This window comes from Lissotriton helveticus, chromosome 5_1 (genome assembly GCF_964261635.1).
Source record: "Lissotriton helveticus chromosome 5_1, aLisHel1.1, whole genome shotgun sequence".
NCBI lineage: Eukaryota > Metazoa > Chordata > Amphibia > Caudata > Salamandridae > Lissotriton > Lissotriton helveticus.
The window spans coordinates 958,029,096-958,051,927 of record NC_136065.1 but is presented as its reverse complement, the minus strand read 5'-3'; the positions used below and the strand labels follow the sequence as shown (position 1 = coordinate 958,051,927).

The following is a 22,832-nucleotide window of genomic DNA, read 5'->3' as shown; positions in this document are numbered from 1 at the left end:
AAACATAGAGGAAAACCTCTTGCCAACATTGTCTCTGCGCCTGCCCTCTCTGGCGGTGCAGTCAGGGGTGCCGTCTGGTTTCTTGATTTTCTTTGGGTCGCCTGAGAAATAACCGAGTCCGGTCTAGGTTGACCAATAAGACAGGCTGGACTGTCCTCCGGTGCCTTATATTTTTGCTCCAGACACGGTAGAACCAGAGTTACAGTAGCTGGAGACTGCATCACTTTCTTGCCTTCATTCCAAACATGCTCTACTATGGGAATGGAACGAATAGATTTCTTGAAAGGTTCTTTAAAATAATAGAGGAAACAGTCTGATTGCACCACAGGAACAGAAAGGCGAAATCTTTTAGATGCTCTTTCCATAAGATTAGGGAAACCCCCTATGTCAGCTGGGGGCGAATGCACAAGGTCCGGGGATGGTGAAGCCGGATCTGGGATAACATAATCGTCCTATACTGCGTCAGGATTTTGGATATGTTCCACATTCTGGTCCTCATCAGATGAATCATAATCATCATCTGGCACTATAACTACATCATTCCCTTCTGTCTCAGGCGGTTCTCCCTGACAGAAGTTTTTTTTTAAAATGTATTTTTTTTTTATATCCGCCGACACTGTCGTTGACGGTTGTCGTAGACGATGTAGACATCGTCGTCTACGCTGTCGTCGTCGACGCTGTCGTCTACACTGCCATCGTCGACGGTGTAGTCTACACTGCCATCGTCGTAGACGGTGTAGTCTACACTGCCATCGTCGTAGATGGTGCCGTCTACACTGCCATTGTCGTAGACGGTGTCGTCTACACTGCCATCGCCGTCGACGGTGTCGTCTACACTGCCATAGTCGCTGACGGTGTCGTCTACACTGCCATCGACGTCGACGGTGTCATCTACACTGCCATCGTCGTCGACTGTGTCGTCTATACGGCCATCATTGTCGACGGTGTCGTCTACACTGCCATCGTCGTCGACGGTGTCGAATACACTGCCATAGTCGTTGACGGTGTCGTTTACACTGCCATCATCGTCGACACTGCCATCGTCGTCGACGGTGTCGTCTACACTGCCATCGTCGTTGACACTGCCATCGTCGTCGTTGGTCGACGACACTGCCATCGTCGTTGACGGTGTCGTCGTTGACGGTGTCGTCGTTGATGGTGTCGTCGACGACACTGCCATCGTCGTCGACGAGCTAGACTTCCTCACACCAGTTTCTCCTGTTATAAGTCCCTTCCTCTCCTTTACACCTCGGTGAGGAGATTCAGGTGGACTGCGCCTGTAATACCCCCAGGAGGTCTTTTTAGAGGCTTTTTGAGGAATTTTCTTTGTAAGTCCCATCCTCTCCTTTACACCTCAGTGAGGAGATTTAGTTGGACTGCGCCTGTCAGACCCATGGGAGGTCTTTTGAAGGCGTTTTGAGTGCGCTGCTCACAAGAAACCGGGTGAGATCGTATTCCTTCTCAGATCTTCACGAAGACGCAGCCGACGAGGCTTCATCACTGTCATATTAGAAACTGGATCGGTTCTAGATTTTAGCTTCTGGAACCAGGTAAAAGACGGCCCTCACGGACCCTTATGTTTATCTTACCTAGAACTTGTGGTCCGGATACAGGCAATAAATGCCATCTTATGAGGGTCATTCACCTAAACGCCTCCTTTTACAACAGGTAGCACAAACTCTAAAAAGGCCTTTTTTCTCCATGTCTGATGATGAAAAAGGGGGAAAACAGCATCCTGAAGAGAATACAGTTGAAATCCAAAAGTTGAAGAGAAATCTGAGCTCAGTGGAGATTCCCTTAGCACAACGTGCGGTAGAAAATCTGAGGCTCTGAGGCTCTCTCATGTGGGTTCTCTGGGGTGAGGCTAATCTGATTGGTTGTTGCAAAATGTTGGTCTCTTTTACAAAAAGAGGTTGATATGCTACAAAATGAGATGAGGCCTAGGCCTTTCTTTCTCTTTTGTACATACTGCTATGGTATTTTCTATTTACAGAGGCTCCCAGGCTGACGACGGGGAATGATACAAAGCATGGGAATCTATGAAAGTTCCAATACTGGGGCAAGGGGTATTGACATTTAAAATGTTTTTTCAGACCTTACCCTCAACATTTTGGACGTAAGTGCTATATCAAGGATATGATCAGGACTTAGTGGTGAGAGCCCTAACAGGATTGAGGAGAGGTGCCCTTTTAGAGCCCCTCAGATTGGACCTTGACCTTAAGCCCCTCTATGCATTACCCATTCTAAGGCCACTCCTCTACTGGGATCGCATTTGGGCTACTAAAGAATTGCAAACCTTCAGAGAAGGTCTTGCAGACATTCTTAAACTACAATGTTCTAAGAAAATCAAGTGGCTGGCATACATTAAAAATAATTGCATGATCTTGGTGTAACTAACCTTCGGGAAGATCCATCTTCTATCTCATCCACTGCGGTTAGTGTTGTTAAATTAAGATACTGGGAGACTGTTGCAGCTCACAATGAATCACTTAGTTCTATTTGTAGCCTCACAAGGCAATTTTTATTTCAGAGGTTCGTGCCTAAGACAGAGGAATTTCCAAACCACATTTGACCAGTGTGTGTTCGCTCACTTTTGTCAGCTTAGGTATGGGAATTTGACAATTGCGGTGTATACATAATCTTGGGGTTCTGCAATGCCTGAGCCTACTTTGTGCTAGTCGTGTATGCTCTTCCTAAAAAACGAGAAACACTTGCGATTTTTCTCCCTACGATTTGCCAGACCTAGAGCCAGATGGATTGTGCCTTTATGTCATCTTTTGGGCTTGACAAATCGTCCAAACCCTCTTAGAATTTGTAAAAGTGATTCTATGGGCATGATAGATATATAACATCTAAAGTTCTCCTTGCGGCCTGGTCTATTAGACACATATTTTCTGTTTAACTACAAAAGATCACCACTTGCTCAGGAAGAAAACAAGTTACTTACTTGTAACTGTAGTTCTCCAGTATTGTAAGCTTTCATAGATTCACATACATTTCCCCGTCGTCGAGACGGGAGTCTCCGGTACATAAAAAAGTAATGGTTACCAGTATAGCTAACTGTAAAACAGACCTAGGCCCATTTTTCTTTTGCAACCCATAACTTTCGTTATGTAAAAAAAAAAAGACCAACATTTTCTCTTAGCCAATCAGAGGCACTCACCCTCTAGAACCCTCCTGAGAGAACCTCTTGGCCCTCAGATTTCCGGGCACTTGTGCTATTATATTTTCCGTACCCAATCCGAGGTGAGCCTCTGAGGGGAGGAGGGTGGGCGTATGTGAATCTATGAAAGCTTCCAGAACTGGAGAACTTGTTTTCTTACTCCAGTATTGGAGCTTTCTTAGATTTGCATACCTGAATCAGAATAGCGAGCAGTAAATTATAGCACATTTTGTCTTTGTCACCTTGTTTTCATTAACATGCAACACATGATACTTGCACATAGTAGTAACCATATCAATATATACATAGACATATTGCCTCTCAATGACATATCCAATATCAATCAACAATAAAATGTGCTTTCCTTACCCAACAAAGGAAGGAGGGATGAGAAAGAGGCTCACCGTTATTGGAAAAGGTTCCCCAGCACTGCTTGTCCCACTGCTACATCGCTTGTTGCATGAGCATCTAGGCACTAATGCCCGGTGAAGGTATGCGTACTCCTTCAGGTGGCTGCTCTGCAGATGTCCTGTATGGAGACGCCTGAAAATAGAGCAGTTGAGGTTGATACCACTCTTGTGGAATGCGCACAAACACGTGCAGTCAATGGCTTTCCCGCTGCTTGGTGACAGAACTGGATAGCACTTGAGATCCATCTTGAGATTCCTCGTTTTGACAACGGGAAACCTTTTCTGGGGGCACTAAACGCCACAAACAATTGTGTAGACTTTCTGAAGGGCTTTGTCCTTTGCAAATAGAACTGCAAGCAACGCTGGACATCCAGAGTGTTGAGAGTCCTTTCCGCCGCCGTCGATTGTTGAGGAAAAAATCTTTTCAAGATTAAGGGCTCATTTAAATGGAAAGCTGTTGGTACTTTCGGAATGAATCTTGGATTCGTTCTGAGGACTAATCTGTCTTCCCTGAATTGGAGAAATGGCTCTTGCGTTGTAAGGGCTTGTATTTCTCCCACCCTTCTGGCTGATGTTAGAGCTATTAAAAGAGCCACCTTCCAGGAGAGGAATTTTAGATCAGCCTTGTGTATTGGCTCAAATGGCGGTTTCATAAGTTGTGACAAGACAACGTTCAGTTGCCATACAGGTGGTGGAGGCCTGCTAGGTGGGTAAACTCGAAATAACCCCTTCATAAATTGCTTCACAATTCTCTCCGACCACAGAGAAGGACGTGCTGAGTTTCTCCTGTATCGTGAAATTGCTGCCAAATGCACCTTAATAGATGCATGGGCCAATCCCAATTTTGCTAGTTTTAGCAAATATGGGATAATCTGATGCGCCTCTGCCCGCAGAGGATGTAAGGCATTCTCCTGACACCATAAGCAGAATCTCTTCCATTTCATCCTGTACGTTCTATCAGTGCTTTCCGCTCTTGCTTTTGCCAGAATTTCTCAGCATTCTGCTGGAATGCTCAAGTGCTGAAATTCTCCGTAGTCAGGAGCCAGGCCGCTAATTGCAATGATGTCGGGTCTGGATGCCGTACTTGTCCCTTCTCCATAGTCAGTAGTGTTGGAATTGGTCGAAGACGTGTTGGCTCGGTCTCCGATAAAAGGAGCAGCTCTGTGAACCAATGCTGCCTGGGCACCAAGGAGCTATCAGTATTATCCTGCATGGTTCTTTTTTCATCTTCGTGAGCACTCGTGGCAGGAGGGGAATTGGCGGAAATGCGTAGGCAAAGACGCCTGACCATGCCATCGAAAACGCATTCCCCCATGATCCCCTTTGGTGACGCCAACTTGCAAAGAATCTGCATTTCTTGTTCTGGGCTGTGGCAAATAGATCCACCGTTGGTATTCCCCACTTGGCAAAGATGGACATCAGTGTGTCCTGATCCAGCTCCCACTCGTGACAGGTCGTTTTCTGCCTGCTGAGGGTGTCCGCTGTCGTGTTTTGATCTCCTGGAAGATGTATGGCTTTCAGAGTCACTCCATGATCTATCAACCATTTCCATATTTTCTGTGCCTCTTTTGACAGAGAGAGAGATCTTGGTCCTCCCTGCTTGTTTATATAGTGCATTGCAGTTGTGTTGTCTGTCCGCACTAACACTGATCTTCCTTCTATTCTTGACAGGAAAGCCAACAACGCTAATCCTATTGTCCTTAACTCCAATAGGTTTATGTGAAGGTGTTGTTTTTGTCTGCGCCATCGACCGTTGACCTGTAACTCCTGTAGGACGGCTCCCCATCCCTCGAGAGAGGCTTCCGTGGTGACCACCAACGGAGCTGGTTCGGTCAGGTAAGAGAGACCCCCAGAGATATTGTTCCTGCGAGTCCACCACTTTGCTGCCTGCAACATTGGACGCGTGATTCTTATCCTGTCCTCGAAGGATCCCTTTGCTTGGCACCACTGAAGATCCAGTTCTTCTTGTAACGGTAGCATTCGTAAGCGACACAGGGGAATGAGTGGTATGAATGAGGACATTGTTCGCAGAAGCGACTTGTATCTTCTGACTGAAAGAGACTTTCTTTTGCCGAATCCCTTGGCTAAATGATTTTTCTACATTCAAGGTCAGGCCCAGATCCGCAAACAGCTCCATGCATGCTACGGTGGATTCGTTAGCTGCTTCCTGCGATGGTGCCTTTATCAACCAGTCATCCAGGTATGGAAATATCTGGTATTTTTGTCTTCTTAGATAGGCCGCCATCGGCGCCAGACATTTTGTAAATATTCTCGGTGCAGACTTTAGGCCGAATGGTAGCACCTTGAATTGGTAATGGTCTTTGGCTACTGCAAAACGAAGGACCTTTCTGTGGGACTGAGGGATGGGGATATGGAAATATGCATCTTGCAAATCGAGGGAGGTCATCTGATCCCCTGGGTTTAAGAGCAGCAGAATATCCTGCAGGGTTACCATTCTGAATGCCTGTTTCTTGAGGTAGGCATTCAGGGGCCTTAAGTCCAAGATCGGACGCCACCTGAGAGCATCTTTTCTGATCAAGAAGAAAAGGGAATAAAATCCTCTTCCTCTCTGGGAGTTCGGCACCGGTTCTATTGCTCCCTTTCGGAGCATTGCCCGAATCTCCCGACGCATCTGGGATAGGTGTTTAGCTTCTTGATATGTCGGCGGCGTGGGAGGAGGGAAGTGAAGGAATTCTAATGTATGTCTGAATTGTATCACGTGGAGAACCCATTTGTCCGATGTTATCTTCCGCCACTGTGGTAAATAATGAGTCACTCTTCCACCCAGGGGAACATTTGACAGGATAGGAGGAGAAGGATCCGCAATCTGTAGGTTGTCATTGTCTTTTATTATTACCTCTTCCTGAATTACCTCCTCGTCCTCTGGGAGTTGACTTAGAGAAGCCTCCCGATTGTTTCTGCCCATATTGCTGCCGATAGGGCTGCGAAGAGGAAGGATAGGATGTATATCTTCCTTGCTGGTATCCACCTCTATACGAGAGTTGTCCTCTTCCACGGGCGCCTCGAAAAGGCCCCTTCCGGTACTGTAATGCACCTAAGGATTTCGCTGTATCCGTGTCTTTTTTAATATTTTGAAGGGTGTCATCCACCATGCGCCCAAAGAGATCCTCCCCATTAAAGGGTAGGTCCAGAATCTTATTTTGGACCTCTGGTCTAAAGGAAGTGGCACTCAGCCAACCTTGGCGCCTCAAAACTGCTGCTCCTCCGAGGGAACGAAACGCTGTGGTAGCTATGTCCATAGCGCAATCAATAACTTCAGCCGAAGTTCTCTCTCCTTCTTGTAAAACCTTCTTCGCCTCCTGCTTAGAGTCTTCCGGGAGGAGGTAGATATAGGGTGCTACATCACACCACAACTGTCTGTCATATCTGCCCAGGATGGCAATGGCATTAGCAGCTCTGACCAGGAGCGCTGACATGGAGGAGAATCTTTTTCCTGCGTTATTTAAACGCCGTCCCTCCCTGTCCAGAGGTGCCGAAATAGGTGCTGCTGGATTCTTCTGCTGCGCTGCTTGCGAGATGATGGAGTCCGGTTTAGGATGGCCCAGTAAACAAGCTGAAGCGTCCACAGGTGCCTTATATTTTTTATCCAGCCTCGCTAGTACCGGTGTAACCGTTGCTGGAGTTGTCATGACCTGCAATCCTTCCTTCCATATGTGGTCAATAATTGGTATAGACCTGACTGATCTTTGATATGGCTCTTTAAAGTCATAAAGAAAACATTCTGCTTGAGTTGTTTTCATTGGCAGTTGGAATCTTTTCGCCGCCCTCTCCATTAAGTTGTGGAATTCACCAATATCCACCGGTGGAGAATCTGCCGGTACTTGGGTGGGCGAAGGCGGAGAAGGAATCAGATAATCATTCCATTCTCTGTGGGGTTCTGGTAGTTCCCCTTCTTCGCGGTCATCATCATCATCATCTGCTGTCACAGGATCCTGCTGCTGACGGTTCTGAGGTGTCAGCGGAGCAGTGTCCAGCAGGTTTTCTGTACTGCAGACTGGAGTGGCCGGAATTGAGCGAGGACGTGAAGGTGGAATGTCGTGAGAAACTCCTGACGTAGGAAACCTCCGTTTATAATCCGCCAACATAGATTGTAAATCCGTCAACATGGATGATGGCATTGCTACCATCTGCTCCTGAGTTTCTTGTTGGTAGCGGTGGTATGCGACACTGTGGTATTCCTCATACCCTTCCTCATCATCCTCATCTTGGCATTTCACATGGAGCTCCGATGGGCGTGGGGCATACCCAAAGGGCCCATCATCCTCCTCATCTTCTGACTCTTCTTCCTCCAAAAGGTGCGACGGGACCAATGGAGTAATTTTACTAGGAGAAGTTACTGCTGGTGATCTTCTTCCTGCTCTTTTCCGGAGTTTGTCTCGTCGACGAGCCCGTCGACGAGATCGTCGTCGATACCACCGTCGACAAAGCTGTTGTCAGCGCCATAGATCCACTCCTCGCCGACCACATAGTAATCATCGTCGACGTTCCTGTCGACGATTTCACTGTCATCACCGTCGACGACGATCCAGTCGTCGAGACTGCCGTCGTCGACGATGTCACCGACATCGACACTGTCGTGGTCGACGCTCCCGTCGTCGATACCTTCGCTGTCGACGCCTCTGCCGTCAACGATCTCGTCGTCGACGCTCCCGTCGTCGACGCTCCCGTCGACGCTGGCTCCAATACCACTACTGGTAACTCCTGTACCTTAGTCGTCGCCGTAGTCGATGATTTCTTCGTCGACAATGTGGATTTTTTAACCTTCTCCTCAGGAATACTAGAGGATGGCTTCTTGAATGATGACGGAGCCGATGGTGGTGTATTTGAAGGCTCAGAAGAGGCTCTTTTGGATTCTTTCTCTTTTAAAGGGAGTCCTCTACTCTTCTTTGATTTTTTCTGAGGAGATTTTGAAGGACTACGCCCGGAAGACCCTTGGTTGGTCTTTTTTAGGGCCTTCTCAGGATGGTCCTCTGAGGAATGAGCCTGAGGAGACCTTGATCTTTTTTTAGATCTCCTGGAAGAAGTGGAGGATTCCTGGTCCCTATCACTAGAAACCACCTCCTTTCTGGCCTTGATCTTCTGAAGCCAAATTAGAAGGCGTCCTTCACGATCTCTACGGGTCTTACTAGAGAAAGTGCGACATACCTTGCAATCCTGTGCTTGGTGGTCCGGGTCAAGACAATATATACAGTCTTCATGTGGGTCATCAGTGTAGAGTCTCTTTTTAGAGCAGGTGGCACAGGCTCTAGACAGACCCTTTTTCTCCTTTCCAGCCATTTTCAGGAATGTAGATAAGAAATAGATTCTAATTTCACTAATCCAGAAGAAATAGCCTGAATATTAAGCTTTTACAAAGTTGGAAATCCAGATTTTGAGCAGAGCTCAAAGGAGACTCCCTAGCACAACGTGCCGGTAGAAAATCTGAGGGGCAAGAGGTTCTCTCAGGAGGGTTCTAGAGGGTGAGTGCCTCTGATTGGCTAAGAGAAAAGTTTGGTCTTTTCTTTTTTACATAACGAAAGTTATGGGTTGCAAAAGAAAAATGGGCCTAGGCATGTTTTACAGTTAGCTATACTGCTAACCATTACTTTTTTATGTACCGGAGACTCCCGTCTCGACGACGGGGAAATGATTCAGGTATGTGAATCTATGAAAGCTCCAATACCGGAGTAATTGTTTATCCACTTGTCTCAATGTAATTTCTATTGTCTTATTGATGTTTTAAGTGTTCAGAATTTGAATATTGAAACTGGTGGTCTTACTTATTTTTATTTATTTTTTCTACTGATTCTTTTAAGATGAATTGTATATGCTTGTTGCTATGTGTTGATGATTACATTTTGCCTTTGACCTGTCTAAAAGCTTGGAAACATGATAGAGGTGAGTGTTACTTACTCTTCAGGGAGTTGTAAGAAGAAGGCTTATCTGGTCTTTTTGATAGGTGTTGCCTATGTTTCAAGGATTCTTACTATATAGAAATTTGAAATATGGTTCTGTATGGTTGAAATTCAAATAGGCTCTCCTTCAACATGGAATATAATCTGTATAGTGATTAGCAGAGGTGTATATAGAAAAAAGTTTTGTGTATAAAAATATACTATGGTCTAAATGTCTTGTAAAACTGATGACAAGTTAAGAGAATGTAATTTTGAATCTAAGCTGGCTGGAGAGACAGAGACAGCGGAGGGCTGAGAGAGAGACCCCCCTCCAGCCCTGTATTCAATTTGATTAAACATTGCAACAGCAACCTGACAATCTCGGCTGGCAAACTCAACATGCACACGGTGCAGCTGGTATATAAGGTATTTATTTCACCCCACCCGCCTGCTCACATCTTAAACTATCTCCTTTGTTCAAAATGGCTGGGGCCATAAAACTGTAGCAATAAATACCACTGATCCCCCTGATGTCCACGAAGCTCTTCAGCTCAACTCCTCCACACAAGTCCACCAGAAGTAGAGATAAGCCTCCCTCTCAGCATGCTACGAGCAGTGCTTGCTCTAATTGAAAGTGAAACTGCCCTTCCCTGTGCACAAAGTAATAGCAGCAGACAGAGGACTAATTTCTCTATCTCCCCTAGCGGTTCTGCCATCTTAGACTGTCTATCCCTGGCGACCATCATGGACTAGTCATTCCTCACGATTAAATGTCTGCCTTACTACAGTGGTACTATATGTATATGCCTAGTTGTATCTTGCACATCTCACTTTTTCTTCAACTGTAACGCACCAACGCTACCTCATATATTTACATCATATGTTTACACGCAAGATTATGATAGGGTGTCTGCCCTTTACGGTGTTATTATATGTCAATATTCCTAATGGTATACTGCACATCCCACTTTTTCTTCACCTCTATGCACCACTGCTACCTCATATACTTTGGTTGCTCACTAGTGTCACTTTAGGTCTCATATAATTTATGGTTGCAATTGTATTTTGATACTGATTCATATACTTCATTTATTTTTGACTACTCACTATTGTTATATAGCATATAACTTTTGTTGTAACTCTATCTTGCTACTGATTCATGCACCTCATTTATTTGGAAACACCCATTTTTGACTATTCACTATTGTCACTTTTGATTCAGGTATTTTACTATCTGCATCGGTATTTCAGTCTAGTATATCATCAGTATTATACCTATATTCTATGCTGTACATGTTTGTAACCCACTTCGACTTTACTGTAATGCACCGATTAATTGCTCATATTGACCTGTTACACTTATGTAACCTGCTTCCATTTCAAGTTTCATTCCTTTATGCACCAATTACTACCTCATATACTCTGGCTGCTCATTAATGCCACTGTTGTTACATGCATTGGGTATTATTGTATGTGTTTGTATTCTGCTCCAGTATATCATTATTGTGCACCCTACATCTGTGCAACCCGCACCCACTACAGATCTTATCCCTGCTTGCATTGACTACTACCGCATACACTTTGGCTGCCCACTAGTGTCACTTTCATTCCATGCAACCGGCGATTACTGGGCACCCTCCCACACCTACCGACTCCGTCACCCCAACATGGAGCTCATCGGCAAGCACACAGACAGAATCAACTACCCACCCGCACTCACCAAAAAAGCCGCTAAACGCTTTAAACACAACTTACTGAGGTCCCACCCTGAAATACCCTTTGCAGACACCTACTACTCACCGGTCAATGGTGCCGTAAACATTGATATCATCTTCCACACCGCACGCAGAGCTCAATAGAGAAAAACGTTCCTCTCTTTACTCACCGTATCCAATTCCAGGAAATCCGCACATGGCCAAACACTCTCCATCACACCATCCCAACTCTTCCCAGGCAGAACCTCCATCACTATCTATAACAACGGGATTGTACTAATCCAATCCACAGACAGGAACCTGGAACTACTAGACAACCTGTTCCACACTTTCTTACAGCACCTCTCCAATCCGCGGACCCCACTCAGTCCGATCACCCTTGACCTCACAGCCCCCAACCATAACGATGCTAACCCAGCTCAGTCCCTAAACGACACGCACCTCTCCTCCACCACCGGCACCGTCGTCATCCACCCACCTACTGCAACCACTTCACACTCCTCAATCACAGACTTAGATCTCTCCCCGACATACACCAGCCGCACCCCCTCCCGTCCCACCAACACCCTGACCTCCATTCATACCACTCCCATTCCTCTCTCCCCTGACACCACAGCCCCCAACCACAACACCTCTAACAGACCTCCGCCCCAAAAGGATACGCACTTCCCCTCTACCACCGGCACCTTAGTCATACACCCGCCTACGGTTGATACCTCACACTCCTCAATCACAGACATAGATCTGTCACCCACATACACCAACCGTACCCCCTCCCCCCTTTCACCAGCCCACATTCCCATTCTTTTCACCCATGACACCACAGCTCCCACCCACAATCCGCCTAACCGAGTTCAGCACCAGACCGACACGCACACAGACAATCCCCACCCTTTAGCCCCCCCACTCTCAGCCCCCACTTCCACACATTAACTAACCACACTGAGCACGCCTCTATCAATTCAACTCCGCCTCCTCAAAAAAGAACCACATACAATCACACTTCCCCCCCCCATTCTCACCCCCCATTACCCTACATGCGCACCCATCACCACTAACATACGCCCATCCTCCACCATGCACTCTCCACCTACCACCAATACCCTCCTCCATACTATGTCATCCTCCCCCAACCCTCCAATACCCACCACCAACACAAATCCCACACTAGACTACGTTATGGCCTCCCTCCTCCAGCTCAAAGAAGACATTCACATCATCAAACAACTACTCTGCACGCATTCCAGTCACTCCTCACCCACCACCCTCCTCAAGCTCAAACAAGACATTCACATCATCAAACAATTACTCTGCACACATCCCAGACACCCCTCACCCACCTTCACCAGCACCACCCTTCCTAACAGGACCTCCACTTGGTCGGCTGACTCTCGCACTCAACGCCCCCCGCAATGGACCTCAATCCCTGTTCGCAATCGGGAAAACCGTCCCCATCGCACCTGCAACACACTATCGGACCTCGACACAGTCACCCTCCTCCGCTCCTACGACCCAGCTCCCCTTAACAACATACCCTCCACCCTCTGCGCCATTCCAACGATTCATCCAAATCCCCTTAGACCCCCCACGCAAAACAACAGAATTTCTGTCCTTAGTAACCTGAGAAAAGTCCCCCTCTCTCTAGAACCCCCTTCCACCCTCGACACACCCCGTCTCAAATGCACCCTCCTCAACTGCAGATCGGCCTCTAGGCACTCCTCTGCAATCGCTGATCTCATCTTATCACTGGACCTTGACCTCATCATCATGACTGAAACCTGGCTAACTGAATCTTCTACACCCATATTGGACATACTGGTTCCCCCCAACTACCACATCACCAGACTAGACAGGGTTGGTCAAAAAGGTGGGGGAATCGCATGTATACACAGGAGTAACCTCTCTGTCATGAAAGTAACCTCTCCCTCCCTACCCTCCCCAACCTCCTGTGAATACATTTGCCTCGATATTATCAGTGAGGGCAAACCGATATGCTCTCTTCACGGCATTTACCACCCACCAGGGGACAACTTTACCTTCTCGCAACAAATCATGGATTTGATCACAACCAATTCAGGGCGACAACTCACACAAATATACCTTGGTGACTTCAACCTCCACCGGAATGATCATAATGACGCGGTGGTAAATAGTCTTAAAAACTTCCTCGACGCCCTTGACCTCACCCAAATATGCAACAGCCCGACCCACGAGAAAGGCTCTATCATCGACCTTATTATCTCCAAAGAGGACTCTATCCAACTCGAATCTATCAAACCCTGTGACTGGTCAGATCATCACATTGTCACGTTCTTCATCAACGAAAAAGTCAAATATAACCCGGTTCAATCCTCCAAGCCCAAAGTCTGGAAAAGAGACCTGAAAAAGCTCAACCCAAACTCTCTACCCCCCAATAGCTGCAATATATTACTTCCTCCCACTGGCGTTACGGATGTCCAATCCTTGACGGATCACTATCTCAACGCTATGACCTCTTTAGTTAATGAAGCTGCACCTATGCAGCTAAAAAGAGCATCTACAAAAATGTCCAATCCTTGGTACGACGGGAGTCTCAATGACGATAGACGGGCCATGCGAATGGCAGAGCGCACCTGGAGATCAGCTCCCTCCGCACTGCACTTAAAAACGCTGAAGAAAAAGAGAAATGCCTACTTCAGGAAAATAAAACGCTAAAAATCAGATTTCTTCAGCCGTCAGCTCGACCAAGCCAAAAATCGTCCGAGAAAGCTGTTTGAGCTAATCAGAACACAATCCAAGGAACAACCCCAACCACTTAGTACTCTGGGCGAAGCACCCTCCTGTGAAGACTTCGCTTCTTTCTTTATCCAAAAAACAGACAACATAAAGAACGATCTCCTCATTGACGTAAGTCTCTACCCCAAACCCCTCTGCACAGCACCCACTGAACCAAAAAACAATGCTACATGGTCATCCTTTGCCACCTACTCGGAGGAAGAAATTGGTAGACTGCTCAGCACTGTGAAACCAGCCAATCACCTCACGGACCCCCTTCCTGCCAACGCTCTCAAAGACCTTACCCCGTCGCTCCTCCCACTTTGGACTAAAATTATCAACAGCTCACTTCAACAAGGGACCATCCCCGACTCCCTCAAAGTTGGACAAGTCACACCTCTACTAAAGAAACCTACAGCCGACCCCTCTGATCTAAATAATTACCGTCCCATTACCAATATTTCGACTCTTGCCAAATTGCTGGAAAAATGCGCACAAACCCAATTGACTAGACACATTAAACAGTTTGATCTACTCAACCCTCATCAATAAGGCTTCAGAGCGGACCACAGTACAGAAACTGCTATGATTCACATAATTGACGACGCCCTCCAAATCCTAGATCAAAACGATACGTGCCTCCTTATCCTTCTTGATCTCTCTTCTGCATTCGACACCGTCAAACATGAGAACTTACTCGATCTATTAAACTCAAGAATGGGTATATCTGGAACTGTGCTCAAGTGGTTCACGTCCTTTCTACACAACAGAACGCAGAAATTCAAGAGTAACAACTTGATGTCTTCTCCAATACCGGTATCGCTAGGCGTCCCACAAGGATCCTCCCTATCCCCAACTTTGTTTAACCTAGTTATGGAACCTCTCACCACCTTGCTACAAGCATCCAATGTTCAATTCCACATGTACGCCGATGACACCCAACTTTATCTCAAAGTACAATCACCCAAAGACATTATGCTCTTGAATTCAACGATCAGAAGCACCCAATCATGGTTGGTCGCTAATCATCTCAAGCTCAATGCTCTTAAAACAGAGTTCCTCTTGATCGCACCTCCTGCGAAGATCACTACCACTCAAATCTGGCTTAAACACCTAACCGCACTCAATGTTCATCCCACCATCGTGGACTCAGCAAAATCTCTAGGCATAACACTTGACACCAACCTCAACATGCAGGAACACATCAACAAAGCAACTAAGGGGGCGAACTACCAGATCAATACCTTAAGGAAACTCAAACCCTTCCTTCCAGCCAAAGATTTCCAAACTGCGGTACAAGCTCTAGTCATCCCTCGAATAGATTACGGCAGCATCGCCCTCTGCGGTCTCCCCCTAACTACCACGGCACCCATAGGAGCTTCTCTAAACGCTGCAGCGAGACTCATCACCGGATCAAGAAAACACTCACACATTTCCCCTGACCTGAGAGCCCTGAACTGGCTGCCTTTTGAAGCCAGAATTCATCTGAAAATCGCCTGCATCACGCACAAAGCTGTCCACCTGAGCTCACCCGGATACCTCGCCCAAAAGCTGACGATTTCCGGAGGCTCTAGAAACACTAGAGGCACAAACAATCTCCTGCTAAAGCCCCAAAGATTCCGCAAGGAAAAAACGTATAAACGCTCCTTCTCAGGAATGGCACCCAGGATCTGGAACTCACTCCCCCCTGAAATCAGGCTCATCTCCTCTACCATACTTTTTAAGAAAGAAGTAAAAGCGATCCTCATGGCTAAATACACTTGAATTATTACTGGGGATGATATTTACAGGCATTGTACCATTCAGTTCTACTGATCTCTTTTTTTTGCATTTTTGTATGACTCGTGTTATTGACCTGCCTGAGTGTTTACGCTATCAATTATTTGTACTTGTATCATTATTGATGTATCTGGCTGACTATGCTCCCACATGTACCTTCCCCACCCCAATTGTTATTTACTCACACGTTGTTCCTTTCGTCTGTAAAGCGCTCTGATATCTGCAAAGATCTTGTTCGCGCTATATAAAACTTTCAAAATAAATAATAAATAAATAAATAAGCGCTGATTCTTTTCTATGGTGTACCTGACATATTGGTTCTGTGCCACTAAGTTGTCTGAAATGTCTTCTTATATTGGTTTTAATTTTTTAGCCTTTCATTGATTTTGTTTAATGAATGCCCTCCATTTTGATCTATCTATTGACAGCCCTGCAGAAGTCCTGTTCTATCTGGGACTAAAACGTGTTGGCTGTTGTTCATATTGATGTTACGAGAATAAAATAAAGATTATCTTTAACTGATGTACTGCCTTTGCATAATACGAGTATATCATTTTATGCATTTGGACCTGCTATTTAGGTCTGGCATTAGCCAACACCATTTAATTTTACAAAAACTATATGTATAACATACTTACATAAATGGGCTTACAACCACCTCTCGTCATCCAGTGGTCTATTCTTGTGGCACTCACATTTTGCTTCCGCCCACTACAGCATAAAGCATGAGCACTGGTTCAGCCTTCTTCAGCCACTGGCTAACTTCACTTTGAGTGACTGCATTTAGCCCTTTCACAACTAACACATCCATACACAAAGTAGTTTCTTTCAGTGCCAGTGTTTTTGATTGTACTTCATTATTACCTGAAAATTGCCTGATGTGATAGTAAGACACTTTCTACCAAATTAGAGCACAGGGTGTATTCCAGCTTCAGTTCCGCTGTTGTAAATTCCTAAGTGGCCTTGGTTTATCTGAATGCATTTTTTCACACCATACCAACAGCTCACAGAAACTCAGTATATAAGCTCATGAGGGTACTCTATCTTTGCAACCTTACCTGCAGCCAACCTTCTTTCTTTACTGCTTTGCTTCCTTGCTCATTCTTTCCTTCTTTCTTGCCTTCCTCTTTCCTTCTTTCTTTGCTTCTTTTCTTCCATCTTTCTTTCTTTCCCTTTCTTCCTTCTTCTTGCTTTCCCCACTTTCCTTTTTCCTTGTCTTCCTCTTTATTTTCTTCCTCCCCTCTTTCCTTCCTTTCTTTCCCTTTTTCCTTCCTTCCTTTTTATTTCTTGCCTTATTCTTTCATTCTTCTTTCTTTTTCCCCTTCTTCCATTTCCTCCCTTTTTCTTGACTTTCGCTTTCTTTCCTTCTTCTTTCCCCAAGGTAACAGGTTGGCAGCCAATGGTAGACCGATTCGCTTTTTTAAGCCAGTTAGCCAAGACATTTTTTATTTCACTAAAATTACGTTTTTAACATAATTACCCATAGGGGTTTTCAACCGGACTTCTTCCATAGTCTATGGTTCTGTTATTCACATTTTCCTTCCACCCACTCCAGCATGAATTTAGGGGCAGTGTATCAGCGCACTTAAGCTGATTGCTGACTTCACCAAGCTGTTGGTGTGCTGCCCTTTCACAAGGTGCACATCAACATACAAAGTAGTTACCTTCAGTGCTAGGAGCTACTAATGGTGATGCATGATTTTTTTAGGCCAAAACAAAATGTGTGCCTTTTGCCTATGTTTTTGTTTACATTGATGAGGGTCTGACAGCTTCCTGAACAATAACGTTTTGAAAAAATCATCACAAATCAAAACAAGATTGCCAAAAGGCAACGACCCACACCAGAACTGTTGGTTTTGCCTATGCATGTTGACTCTTGAATCGAAAAGCAATTTAGTAACATGAATTACACTAAGAGCAATTGTTAAATGCTCTGGTGTGTCACTCCTACTTTGTATATTAGAATCGGAACCTGGCGTTTTAGAAACTGCTATCAATGAAAGACATACAGAACTGAACAATTAAACTAGCAATTAAAGGCTTCTCAAAAATAGCAATCAAATAACATATCTGACTTTATTCACAAACATTGTACTAACCGTGTTAGCTTGAAAGGTGCTAATGATAACAGTATAGGACTAATATGCACCATAAAGTGTGGTAGCTCTAAACACAGACATATCAAACCAAGTTAGCTCAGGTTGCAGTGATGACGTCACTCTGAAACTCTTCAGTAAAGCTACCAATGTACATTGCTAGAAATGTGCATTACTACTAAACATTGTTATACAGAAGATGGAATCAAAATAAAAAAACAAAAAATAAACAGTTTCATCTCTATAAGGCACTTGAAATACAGTAAGCATACACTCCACAGAAATGTAGGGAGTTTTCATATAATAAAATTCGTCAATATATCGACATTGGATCAATAAAAAACACAATACCTCTAAAGCAGTTGTGAGATTGGGAAGTGCATTTGGATCGACTGACAAAACCTGTACGATTTTTGCTTTTCCAGATCCCCTTGCAGCACCCTTTTTGCTTTTCTCCACTTGCAACGGTGTTTCGGGCTTTTTCTGGGGTGATTCTGGAATCCAAGGGACCAATAAGCCGCGAGCTAGTTCGTTGGACAGCGTTACCAAGAGTACAGTGTTCCTGAAAATAGAAAATTATAGAAAAATCACGGATTAACCAATGAGCAAAACTACGTAATGACTGCCAAACTCCTGAAACAACGTCTCTGATACAAAGTGCGCTTACAACTGGTTAAAAGTTGGTCTTATGTTCATTAATAAATACGAGTTATAGCATGAATGTCACCTATTTGCAAGACTAAAGCACAGGCTAATGCGATGCAATCCTATTTTATTCCAGATTGATTTATTTAGGGGGCTGATTTACAAAGCCATTTGCATATCTAATTAGGCACGCACATGCTAAGATGTGCAAGTTTGAGCATGAAATTCATAAAACATGCACGTACCTCGAAAATTGATTTACTAACAAAAAAGTTACTTACCTTAGCCAATGCCTTATCTGGTAGAGACTTTAGCCACAGATTCCTTACCTTTGAGTTTTCCCACGCGGTAGACTGAATGTGGAAGATTTTTCATGAGCAGTATCCCTGTGTGCCGGTAGGTGGTGTCAATCGGCTCTGAGTGCTTAGTACGCGCCGGAAGTGGCGTCCGTGGCACCAATACAGGCTCCACCTAGGCGGGCTGACATACGTTTTTTTTAACGACCATGCCAGAAGCGTGGAGTTATGAAGAACACTCACCACTAGTGTTGAAAACTAGGGCCATGAAGGTGTCAGCTATGTCACTAGAAATCCGTTCTCAGAGCGGGAAGGATGGGTGGGTCGGTAAGGAATCTGCGGCTAGATATAGTCTATACCAGCTAAGGCATTCTTAAAGCTAAGTAACTTGTTCATCTGATAAAGACTTGTAGCCACAGATTCCTTACCTTTGAATAGATACCCAAGCAATACCTCCCCGGAGGTGGGTCTGCGAACCAATTTCACACACACGGAGGTCCTGCAGGACCCAATAGGCGAAGAGCCCATCCCTACGAACTGGACTAGCCAGGCAGTAATCTTTGGTGAACGTGTGCGGAGATACCCAAAATGCTGCCTGGCGGATGTCCAGGACCGAACTTCCGCATGCTAACACAGTAGTCGCAGCTTTAGCTCTAGTGGAATGAGCTCACAAGCCTTTTGGAGGTTACATGCTGGCGAATGTGTAGCAGATTCTGATGCCCTGCTTATACAGCAGTTCAAGTATTCTGCAGAGCACTTCCTTCCTTGATTAAGAAGAACTTGAATCTGGAACTAAGTGGGGTAGTTTGTGTCCTACTTTCATAGACATTTTGCAGAGAGGGGTTATAGATCCACTACCTACGATTTCAGAACCATATGGATTAGTTCTCTTTCAAATATGATTTTCTTGCTGCTCCTTTGATACCGTCTTTGCATGAGGCAATGGCTCCCACAGCAGGTAGTTGTGATGGTAAATTCAAGCAAGAGTATCTAAAATATGGGCACAATGAAGTGCGAGATGTCTGCAACTGGTCATCCTCAGCCATCCTGGATCCGTAATTAGGGTCATGTGCTGCCTAGAAACTGCCTCACCTTGAACAACAGAAACCGCAGACCCACCATTCCATCTACAAAACTGAAGTATTGTAGAAGAACTTGTCAGCATTCCTTTGCTAACAAGATCTTCAGTTAATTTCTAATGGAAGCCCTGTCTCTATCCTCTCTTAATTCAGTATCTGGGTCTCCACCTTCCAGCCACAGAATGCAGGAAATATCCTTCCACTGTGTGTGACGCTGTCCTCATCCTCCATCTTGTTCCATGCTAACAAGTGGGAATTTAAAATGAGTCCTACTGGTGCCAGTACTCCGAGTCCTACCCCACACACTCTGACACAGAAAAAAAGGTCCGCTCATACTTAACATTCACAAACCATGGTATGCAGCCATCACCACTTTATGTGGTGCAGTGCAGAAACAGTCCAGAATCCAGCTACCTCGCCCTTCACCTGTGGACTTTATGGTTCTTTTTGACCCTGTACAGTTACTGCTGCCTTTTGGCTAGATTAACACTATAAAAATATCATTTATATAAAATACAGCACCCATCCAGGTCACAGAACTGGTTCTAGACCTCGCCTTAACAGGGACAGGCCTAAGCCTCTGTGCACATACTAAATTAGTGTGATGCCAGGGTCAAAGTAAAAGTCAGAATACAAGTTTCATAAGCAGTAGGGTACTTAGGGAAGGTTTACCATGCAGGGGACATTGCTGTCCAAACAGTGAGTTTGACCTTAGGAGTCCTCTCCCTGTTGCCAAAATGATACTTCTCCGAATATGCACCTCAAACAATCAAAGAGGATTTGGGGATGCCAAGTACCACATCTGTAAACCTTTCCCTAGATAGAAGTGCACGTATAGAATAGAACGCCACATTAAAAGCAGTTCGGGAGTGTTTTAAAAATGGAGCAATAGTTGAACAGCCCTAAATAGGCTCTTACCCAGGGCCGGACTGGGAACCAAAACCGGCCCCGGCAAAGTGCTCGGTCGGCCCTGGGGGGAGGGAGTTCTGAGCTCTTTGCCGGGCCGGTTTTCGCCCGATTATGTTGCAGGGCCGTAACAAAAACGGCCCCCAGGGGCCCAAAACCGCCCCCCACACTTGCGGTGCAACGGGGGATTGCCCGGTGCCCGCAACGGCCAGTCCGGCCCTGTCTTACCCCACCGGAATAGACGTGCGGGCAACCTCCACATTTTGAGGATTGGGAACCCCCAGGCCTGCGCCAGCAGAGCCTTAGTTGGCTCCAGTGGCACAAACCAGCTAGTAATGAATAGTGGGCAAAACATGTTCCTGCTCTACATTTCCCTCAGTTTATAGTGGATACACCGTTGCAAATAGTACAACCCTGTGCAACTGATTGCATCGATTTATGTGCCATTACCTATCATCCATGCAGCAAAAACAATACGAAAAGTATGTGTCCCATTTCTTACACATGCATAAATTGTGTAACCTGGCACAAAGTGTCCCATTTTACATGACTGATTGTTTGAGAAGAAAGTAAAAATATTTGTTCCTTGATGTGCCCGTTAATAGGAAGATCTGAAAAGATATAAACTTAAAGAAGATCAAAAAAGAGAAAATAAGGAACAGTACATTTCTTTGACACTCGTGATCGGTTTTTATAACAGAAAAATAATGAATTAAGAACGATAATTTATGTTGTTAGTTAAGCTTACCCATTGTGACCAGATTCTTTCATGGCATTCAGCAGGAGTTGCAGGGTGTTTACAAGTTCTGCTTGTCTTCCTGTGCGTATTAGATGTTTATTGTGATTTAAGACATAGACCACAGCATTATCGGTTATCCATGGCTCTCCTAACTCAACGCCAAGTTCTGCTGCTTTCAAAAAATTCTCTGTCGCATCCTGGGATAATTGTTTTATCCAATCTCTATAAATTCAGTTTTATAAAAAGAAACTATGAGTATACTCAAAACAACAACACCTTAAGTAAAACAGTAAACAAAGCTAATCTGTATTCATAGTCTTTCTAAATAGCGCAATAATCTATGTAAAAATCAAACTGTTCATCAGTGCAGCACTTGTAAATAATGTTCTTCATTTTCATCACAAGCATGCAAACACAGTCAAGCTTTGAACCAATTCACAAAGCCAAGTATTCAAAGTCGGATCTCTGTCCCATTTTAGAAGTCGATATTCGTCTTTTTGGTGACACGCTCAAAATCCCATAAGTACCGTAATTTTTCAAGGTATTTTTGGAACCAGAGTGGTTTCTTTTTTTCGATAAACATATTCATGTAGTTGATTTATATACAACATTGAATTATATACATGTTTAACAATAGTTACACAATATTGTCGGCCGTTCACTTTTGTCCTGGTGATAAAAGCATGAAAATTACCTTCTATGCGACTCCATTTTTTTCAGTCCATCAGATATTTCCCATTCATAACCCCTCACCAGTTCACATTTTAGAAAACAATGATAAAGTGAGAATCTGGTTTTGGAACAATGGCTGAAGCTCAGTGGGAGGGGTTTGGTAATGGAAAAAAAGGAAAAAGACTAAGGGGCATATGTAGGTAATTTCCATTTTGCGATTCCCAAATAGCGATTTTTAAGGAATCACTATTTGAGAATAGCAAAATGGAATGTAAGTAAAAATTCACAATTTTTGTGCGAATCTTTAACATTTCTTATTTGCCATTAGCAAATTGCGAACCACAATTAAGGAATGAGTGCCCCATTCATTCCTATGGGCCAAAAGGCTCATAGGAATGAATGGGGATACATTCTCAAATTGCGATTTTCCGTGTGAAAATCGCAATTTGAGAATCGCAATTCCAAGGGTGGCAGGGTGTCCAAAGGACACCTGTTGCACCCCTGGAATGTGCCTGTAAGTACATGTGGCGCACATACATGCCGTAAGGGCATGTCTGTGCGCCACATGGCACTTTCAATTTTTAAAAAAAATGCATTTTTGAAGGAAATCGCAAAATACCATCTACTTGAAGTAGGTGGTAATTTGTGATTCCTTGTACAAAAATCGCAATTTTTAAAGCACCC

The 22,832-nt window shown here is 44.8% G+C and overlaps 1 protein-coding gene across 1 annotated transcript in view; it reads right to left on the bottom strand.

The window, feature by feature from the left end:
* CFAP46 (cilia and flagella associated protein 46) overlaps positions 1-22,832 on the bottom strand; it is a 1,487,057-nt gene that overhangs the window by 1,062,019 nt on the left and 402,206 nt on the right. The window contains exons 19-20 of the mRNA XM_078643461.1: positions 21,486-21,698; positions 18,163-18,373 (exon numbers count right to left, since the gene is read on the bottom strand). Coding sequence (XP_078499587.1) covers positions 18,163-18,373; positions 21,486-21,698 — 424 coding nt within the window. The remainder of the gene's footprint in view (positions 1-18,162; positions 18,374-21,485; positions 21,699-22,832) is intronic.